Source organism: Loa loa, assembly GCF_000183805.2.
Source record: "Loa loa unplaced genomic scaffold supercont3.15, whole genome shotgun sequence".
Taxonomy (NCBI): Eukaryota; Metazoa; Nematoda; class Chromadorea; order Rhabditida; family Onchocercidae; genus Loa; species Loa loa.
Genome location: NW_018108195.1, coordinates 43,922 through 52,642, shown reverse-complemented (window position 1 = coordinate 52,642; position 8,721 = coordinate 43,922). Strand labels below are relative to the sequence as shown.

Here is an 8,721-nt window from a genome sequence, read left to right as displayed (position 1 = left end):
TATATATATATATATATATATATATATATATATATATATATATATATATATATATATATATATATATATATATATATGTATATATATATATATATATATGTATATATATATATATGCATATATATGTAATACATGACTGAAATTTAAACTCTGCTATATCTTGCAAAATCCTAAAATTCAATACCAGTCGTAATTTTTTAGGCTACTATTCATACCATGGACTCACAATCCAGCATTGATCTCAGAGATTTTATTCCACCTGAAGAAGCTGTTTACTCGCGGATGACATCACCTGTCGACACTACTTTTATTGATATAGAGAAAATCGGGTTTGTATGAAACGAAGTTCCTCGCATATCTTCCAAGATTTATTTCTCACGTTTTAGGAAACTTGTTACCGGATGGTAATTGTTTCCTTACAGATTTGAACGATCAAAAGGTGGCGGTCTTTTCTCTTGGTTAACTTCATCAGATCGTGTAGAAGAAGTGGCTGGGTATGAATGTAAGGTAACTATCTAGAACTTATAATAGATGTGAATGAATGGTCGTAGTGAAATTAATGGATACGGTTATTCTCAAAAACATTTTTTCGGTTATTTATGATTGGAAAATTGAAGCATTTCAAGGTCTTTAATGCGAGTAATGTTGACATAGTGACAAAGACACGCACGGAGCATTTGCTGGAAGGAGATAAGGAAAGGTTTGTTAATATATCATATCCGTTTTATATTGTTTAGAAAAAGGAGCAGAGAATTTTAGGTGATTCTGAAAAGGTCTCATAGGTTAATGTTGTTGGGCCTTTGAATGCAATATGATTTTAATAACTTGACCGATGTTTCGAAAAATTAGTTCTTTATTCAAACACCAGAAAAATTTACTTTTCTAGACGATGTAATTTAATTTACATAAAAAATAAAGTGGATTAATAAAAATTGTAATGTCGCAAATAATCAGTCAGTTGTAGATTCCGACACGAAGAGCATGAAAATCCTTTGTACAGAGTATTGAAATTGGCTGAAAAACATCAGAAATGCACCAGCGAAATGAGACAAACGGGGAGTGATGTGTATTGCGGTCTAACAGCGCAACAGTATTTGGATAAGAATTATTCTATGAATAATCGTGACATCGGATTACCAAAACAGGTTCTTTATTTTCAAATTCCGCGGCATATGGCGATGACGGTACAGACTTTTCAATGAAGGATGTAATATAGATCGAGAGAACCATTTGTGGTCAAATAAGTCTAAAATTCATTTTCCTTAAAGCTCCTTAGTTTTAATTAATTTATTCTGTGTTTGTAGTATAGCGAAATATTAAAGCTTACTGAGTTGGCAGCAAGTTTCTGGCGTGACGTACTCCTTTTCTGAGGCAAAACGTCTGGTAAATATAGATGATATTTATCTTCTATTCTTACTGCACGAATTTATTTGGGAAGTATTTCAAAACATTTTCGAATGAAGGAAGAAAGTTTCGCGAGTAGCAGAGTGAGTGTGGAGTAGAATACCTTAGAAATCGGCCTAAATCCGAAATATAATTAAAGCTGTATTAGATAATTTAACAAGTATTTTTTAAGTCCTGACTTGAACCTTTTACAGTTCTAACTTGAATCAATTTAACGTCTTTTAAAGCTATAAACGACTTTGCATAATGCATTGCTCCTTTTTTTAAAGGATATAATTATAGTTTCCTTACATCGTTTGTTTTCTGTTATTAAATTTAAGGTATGAGGAATTTGGTGCTACATTACTGTGAAATAACTTTATGTAAAAATATTTCTGCTTTTTTAGGTGACGAAGAAGACCAGTTCGTTTAAAGCTACTTTATGGCTTTGTGACCATTACCCACTCGATTTGCAGGTCCGGTTTTTCAAATGAATTATTAAGCGATGATAGCATATTTGGTCCTATATATTTCTGGCCAATGAAACTTCAAAGTTTGTTTGAAAAAACGAAAAGATTTGTTGTTTTAGCAGTATTTTTTATCTGGAATCATTCGGCTTGAAACATTGTGAACCAAGAAGCATCACAACGAAATTGTCTGATGTAATGCAGAAAAAATTTGAATTTCATTGATCTTGACCACTTTTTTCATTTTCAATTTGAGTTCCATTTTATCTGATTATTCCAGGATCAAGTATTACCAGTTATTGATCTAATGGCTGTAAACAATGTCCATTTCGCTCGGCTGAAGAATTTCATCCAACTGCAGTTGCCAGCTGGTTTTCCTGTAAAAATTGAAATTCCGCTATTTCATGTTGTTAGTGCACGAATCACTTTTTCGGCAGTAAATATACCAGGACCTTATCTTTCTTACAATGTTTCATCAAACGAGGTGAATTTTCCATTCTTATGTGAATGTGGATTAGTGAATTTGTCGTGCCAATATTTTCAAAATAAAATGCATTGTGATACTACATGGGCATGGATATATCTTACAAATGAAATTTGTGTTTTCAGGTGGAATTCGATCCGACGATTTTCGAAATCCCCAAGTATTACCGTTCTCTGAATAACGGTGATTATGGCCTGTGCATAAACGGAAACACAACCGTCCGCGAAATAAGTTCTAACGGAAATCTTGCATCAAGAAGATGTTGGTTCATTTTTTATCTTCATAGTTGCTAAATCCAAAAATTAGCAGTTCAAATGGTTTCGGTCCTTTTCCATCTATAGCATTTTATAAAACATAAAGTAGGATATTAGCATTTGCTGATCTGAAAATAATCGGCTTCATGCGTTTAACTGACTCAAGAAAAATTGCTTCAAATTTGGTAATTATGAATTCATTACTATTCCCGGCAGTAATGATTAAAATATATTGAATTATTTATTTGGATAATTTGGATATCCTTGGTCCTTGCAGACGTATCGGAAGATGAACTCTATCTACAGTTTGCACTGGAGCAAAGTATGCGCGAAGCAGCAGGCCCACCAACAGCAAGTGCTAATGCCTGTATCGCAGCATCCGTGGGCGCTGTCTCAGATTGGCATGGAGACACAGATTTAGCATATGCTATAGACGAAAGTATACGTACTCTTCGCCTGGAACAGTTGATGAGGGAAGGTACTACAACTATCGATGATACCACTGCCACAAAGCGACAGACTTTTATGGTATTTTTCAATTCTTTATAGATCACTGCAAAGTGCGCTAGTTGTGCAACCGTGCTGACTCGGAAATGACATCTTATTCAATTTTGAAATTTTAGGATGATGATATTCAGCTTGCAATAAGGCTATCGAAAAAAGACGAAGAAGAAAGGCTGAAAGCATGCGAAGAGCAAGAGGAAGAATTAGAACGTATCATAAAACTATCTCTCATCGAGAAATGATTATATTTAGTATTAATTGGGGTTTCATTTAATCTTTTGATAATTGTTAATAAAGATGATGGTCACTATTATCTGGTCAGTTGAAGCTGTTTTGATTAACCGAAGTTCTCTGAAGTACAAGACTGGAAAGGGGAGTGCAAGTGGCCTTTATTTCAACTGTTCAAAGAGATCATAATTCTGCTAGAATACGGTTGAAGTTACTCAATAGAGAAAACAAATTACAAGCTTTTAAAAATTTTACCATTGATTTTGAATTCGTGCATTTCAGCTGTTTCCTAACCATATTTTATATATTTTCAACGATGTGGTCATTGTAATTTAATCATCAAATTTCAAATACATTTTAGCAGTTATTTGCAGAAGACAAACGTTATATATATATATATATATATATACATATATATGTACATATATATGTATATATGTGACACATTTATTTTGCTCCTCTTTGTTCCTTTAAACGTTTTAGTTTTGCTTTTAAATAATCGTTGCAGTAAGTTATCTAATTATTAATTATAGTGTTTGGTTTATAATGGCTTTTTTGACCACACTTTTATAACGGATCACTTTTATAGTCATATAATTTTATTACTGCACTGACTATAATGTTTTGAATAAAAAATGCAATTCCAAAAATGTCTTATGAGGGGAAAGACGTGGTTGACCAGTAGAGATTTTCCAAAAAATTTTTCTGGTAATAACAGTGGCGTTTTAATTTAAATATAAAGGATTGTAAGTCTTATATCTTTCAGGTGAAGATATTTTCCAGCAGTTCATATGTAAAGCGGACGCAAGATGCAAGATTTCTGGCTTCAGCTACGTTATATAAGCTAATAAGCTAACTTTTGCGACTATGGTTTTTGATTGGTAATTCCACAAAAAGCTTTCTCTTAAATCGAAGTCTTACCCTGAAATGCTTGTACCAATTAGGGGGCTCCGCATCACCTTTTTGGTGATTGCAGATGAAAATATTCCATTGACTGGTAATCATTTTGGTGTAGCGGATCCCTCAAATTATCATTTAATGCGCCTTTTGGAGGGTGTGGTTTTGAATGGTTTAGGTCAGTTGGTGTATTAGCTAAAAGAAATAACAGATTGCACCAAATGATATTTTGGATGGGACGGTTATTGACCTGGACCCGTTTGGCTAGCAGGAAATGTCATGACACGATTTATCATGTCTAAAATTGTCGGGGATTTGTGCGAATATTTTATGGCGAGAGTCCGAGGTGTACATTGGGATTTGTCTGGCTTGAAACCATATCAGTTGCATTAAGATACCGAAGCAAAATCCATGGGCCTCAATGATGATGTGAAATATATGACTTCGTGCATTATCCAGTGCAGCCTGCAATAGTTTGAGGGCCACATTGACTTACAACACTGTGTACTACTAGGTCTTTTTTTTTGTGAGAGGTTTAAACAGTTGGATTTTAACCAGTGTTGTGAAAGGCCGTTCTTGAACTGTTCATGGATTGAGTTATTGACTTCTATCCCATTTCTTTTCCTTTGCTATCCAGACTTGCTAGCATGGAAGTGGACCACGTTGTTCTCATGTCATTTATGTCACTGGATATTGTTTTATGTACCCTTCGTCCCAAAGATTCCACTAATGGCGGAAAAAGTGCTCTAAATTTTAACATTAGTGTAGACATTGAAGAACTGTGTGTTGAGTTATTTTGGGTATACTTTGCGTCCTGACACACATATGACACATATCCGTTCTTCCTAATAGTACTGTCGGTTTGAATTTTGTTTATAATCGCTAAAATAAGGCGACATTATCTGGAAATGCGTTACTCGCTTTACAAAGAGTATGCTAGTTGAGAAAAGACTCAAGGAAAAGTTGAGAAAAAGATTACTAGTTGAGAAAAAGATTAGTTTTCAAGTGAAATAAATAAGATAACTAGCATTTCAACTTCTGAAAAAGAAAAAAGGAAGGTAATGGAATTGGAATTTTGGAAACATTGCAGCAATTCACATGAAAAGTAACAGATTGTAATTTGTTGCGGCGATTCAATTGAAGTAAGGCTGCAGCCTTTTTTAGGCCCAGGCGTGCATTCCAATTTCAGCGTCACCGAATTTTGTGCATTGAAGGCAGAGTTTGCTCTGATGCTGATGGACTACTGCTTGGAACCTTTACTTTGTGTCATTAAATCATACCATTTAATTCATTTCCTGTTCAAGCTATAAATTACAGTTCAAATTTAGAAATAGAAGGAAGTCTGATATATTAATGTCAGTTCTGGATTTGCGTAATAAAATTGATTAACATTTTTTGACGAATTTCCAGCTGAGGACCGCTTTTGATTGTCAAATTTTTTCTAAGCGAATTTGAAACAATGGCTGATGAATCGCAAACATCAGGTGGAACTGCTGGTAATAATAATGCTACATCTGGACCAGCACCAGCTTCATCTTCCGAATATATCAAATTGAGGGTTGTGGGACAGGTACAACTTATTTTTGTATGGTACATAATGCACACCCCAGGAATTAATATATTTATAGTCTCACTTTCTGTTGAAGTTTGGTTTTATCATGAGTTTCGATATATCAGCGGTTGTTATGTCAACTCTTGAATTTTCAGAGAAATTGTCTCAACCCTTTTCAATTCAGGACTCGAACGAGGTACATTTTCGTGTGAAATTTGGCACAAGTATGGGAAAGTTGAAAAAATCATATGCAGATCGGATGGGTGTTGATGTTGGTTCACTGCGTTTTTTATTTGATGGACGGCGAATCAATGATGAAGATACTCCTAAGACTTTGGAAATTGAGGAAGATGATATAATTGAAGTAAGTGAATTCCATGTTGATTGGAAAATTTAAATTACTGATCCATACCTTCGTGAAAGAAATAAACAATCTTCACTCTGAGTTCTGTAATGAAGATCTTAAAAAAATTATGGTCCTTATCCGTTCCTAACTAATTACAGTTAGCATTTACGAATAAAACTTGGTTGTGTATTGTTCAGTACAAATTTCATGATGCACTCACAACTTTACCAAAACCCGCAGAACCCATACATCGTATATCGATGTTGTCCATCCTTGCGTTCCCGGTTTACATGAATGCATTCAGGTAGCTCTGCATTAAAATGGTTTCTTTTTCATTTGGAAAGTAGCGAAATATGGACAGATTTTAATTTTGCTTTTTTTAGGTTTACCAAGAGCAAGTTGGCGGTTACGTTCTCCAATAAAAAAATTTCGTAACCTGTTGAGGTATTGGTCTTTTTTTGTGCCCTGATTTTTTTTTTTTTTGAATTCATCATTATTACTGATCTTCATGAAAATTTTTGTGCCGAGGTTGAATTAAGATTTGTTATCTCCAGTGGTTGCGCCAAATTTATGTACCTTTCTTATATTTTTCTCCATTTTTTTGAAACTTTTCGTTTTCAGGTGGCCATTTGTTCTTTGTTCGTTTGTTTATCATTTTTCGCATTTCATATGGGAAGTGACGAAGTAGTCCGTTTCACATTGGAAATATTGGAAGAGACCTTTTCCAAAAAAAAAAAAGCGAAGCCTTCCAAGAATTCCTTTCGTATCAAAATTTGGCTTGCGAAATTGATGAAGCTTTTATATTTTGCTTTGTTACTGTCTGGGTATTTATTTCATTTTTATAGTAAAAATGTTCGTTCATTCGAATTTGTTTTATCTGTTTGTTGCACTAATTTTTGGTCCCCTCTTGTGTTTATGGTGACATAAATTTTGTACATGCTCAAGTTTGGGTGTGTAGGCTGCCATAATCAAATCCAGGTAACAGTTTAAGTGATTGCATAAAGTTTGATTAAATTTCCCTTAATAGTATTATTAAATTGTTTTCCCTTGTAAAATAAAACATTTTGCAAGAGAAAACATTTAATTTTTCACCTTCTTAAAGCTTTTTAATTTGCTTCAATATGCTTCTTCAGTGGTTTTACGCAGGTCGCTCATAATTCTGCATAAATCAGTTTGAACTGGTCTGTAATTCTCAAGCTTCTTTGAAATGTGCACAACATCTGCAACTTCACAGGCATTATAGCAGAATTCCTTTGTCTGTGTTCTTCCTTCCATATTCTGTCAAAAGTTAATTCAAGGGTTGCTAGTACCACACGAATCAGCTATTTCATAACTGTCGCATTATTCAGTGTTTCTGTTAGGTTTAGCATTAAAGCCTTTTATAACTCGGATGTTAAGTTCCTTGGCTGGACCGGAACATATCTCAATGATGTGAGATGTTATTGTCTCCACGCTTTTATTATTAATATCGAAAAACTCTGAAAAGGTGACTGTTTGATTTGAAGTGAATAAATCGTGTGAAAGAAACAATTTCTTCAATTTGCCTCTGCAGTAGACAATTACCAGAGCAGGTTTTCCTATTCACTTTGCAAATAGTAATGTTTTCCTTTCATTGGCTTATAAATAATATACCGAACGCGCATTTTTTAAATAGGAATGCAAGCAATGATAGTGTGTATGTATGAATGAATTGGTAATAAATATTGGGCAATATCAATTATTATACATAGTGTTAAGATGTCAGCTTAACTCGTTTTACATTTCGGCACATCGTGTGTTGCATTTTTATGAAAAGTTTTACTTTTGTGGAGGAAGAGGAAGGTGGATTAGAAGGTGGGATTTGTTCTGGGTAAGGTGAAATGAGGGGGCTACAAAAAGAGCAAAAGTTATCGGCTGAAATGGCGTCGTCGTCGAGGTAGTCCTGACGATACGAATAGTAACTTCGAGAAGCTGAGCAAAAATCTCGTCAAAACGAAAGGCAAACAGTCCGGTTGAATCAATCACGGGGGAAAGTTGATTCTGGTGTTATAGAACTCGTATATGATTTGCGTACAACATGTTACGCAACAAGGCGCTCAATGACATGTTTTGAAATTTCGACATGATTATGAAATTTTTGAAATTTATGAAATGGGAGATTTACTTCGTTCCTCGGTAAAGGATTGTGGGAGTTTATCCATTGGTCGCATTTTCTATCACTTGATAGATAAAAAAGTTACAGAAACGACCTCTATATGTGAAATAAAACAAAAAAACTTGGTGACAACTTTGAAAAATGGAAGGGAAGTGTTTCAAAGTGATGCAGGACTTTTAAACTTTCCAAAAAATTAATGTTTCATAAAAATCTTTAATAGTTTGCTTGAGAATAAGGTAAAAATGTAATGTACAAATTCAGAACAAGCTCGAAATAATATTTCCATTTTCAAAAACTCCTTAATCTTCATATCAAAATAATCATCAAGCATTACGATTGAAAATATACCTCTGATGTTATCATCTACAATCGTACAAACTTCACTAGAAAGTCTTCTGCAACTCAAGCAAAAATTTGGAAAGAAAATTCTCACTCTCACGATCCGACTTAATTCTAAGGGGAGAATTTCTAA

The 8,721-nt window shown here is 34.0% G+C and overlaps 3 protein-coding genes across 3 annotated transcripts in view; 2 read left to right on the top strand and 1 right to left on the bottom strand.

Annotated features, from left to right (window-relative positions):
• Positions 1-3,334, top strand: part of LOAG_16718 (ubiquitin interaction domain-containing protein family protein) — a gene marked incomplete at both ends in the record, with an annotated part of 5,954 nt that extends 2,620 nt beyond the window's left edge. The window contains 9 exons of the mRNA XM_020449368.1: positions 202-329; positions 423-507; positions 627-700; positions 965-1,145; positions 1,791-1,859; positions 2,131-2,334; positions 2,460-2,595; positions 2,866-3,116; positions 3,212-3,334. Of these exons, the coding sequence (XP_020307096.1) occupies positions 202-329; positions 423-507; positions 627-700; positions 965-1,145; positions 1,791-1,859; positions 2,131-2,334; positions 2,460-2,595; positions 2,866-3,116; positions 3,212-3,334 (1,251 nt within the window). The remainder of the gene's footprint in view (positions 1-201; positions 330-422; positions 508-626; positions 701-964; positions 1,146-1,790; positions 1,860-2,130; positions 2,335-2,459; positions 2,596-2,865; positions 3,117-3,211) is intronic.
• Positions 3,335-4,275: 941 nt separating this feature from the next.
• LOAG_01480 (hypothetical protein) lies at positions 4,276-4,953 on the bottom strand (the record flags this gene model as incomplete). Its single annotated transcript, XM_003137019.2, has 2 exons — positions 4,468-4,953; positions 4,276-4,412 (listed from the first exon to the last, which is right to left on the bottom strand). Exons 1-2 carry the CDS (start codon positions 4,511-4,513, stop codon positions 4,276-4,278), a joined length of 183 nt encoding a protein of 60 aa, XP_003137067.1. The 5' UTR covers positions 4,514-4,953.
• Positions 4,954-4,987: 34 nt separating this feature from the next.
• LOAG_01479 (SMO-1 protein) lies at positions 4,988-7,679 on the top strand. The gene is made up of 4 exons (XM_020445766.1): positions 4,988-5,787; positions 5,954-6,133; positions 6,499-6,559; positions 6,737-7,679. The coding sequence occupies exons 1-3, from the start codon at positions 5,677-5,679 to the stop codon at positions 6,535-6,537; spliced, it is 330 nt and encodes a 109-aa protein (XP_020303815.1). The 5' UTR covers positions 4,988-5,676; the 3' UTR covers positions 6,538-6,559; positions 6,737-7,679.
• The last annotated feature ends 1,042 nt before the right edge of the window (positions 7,680-8,721 follow it).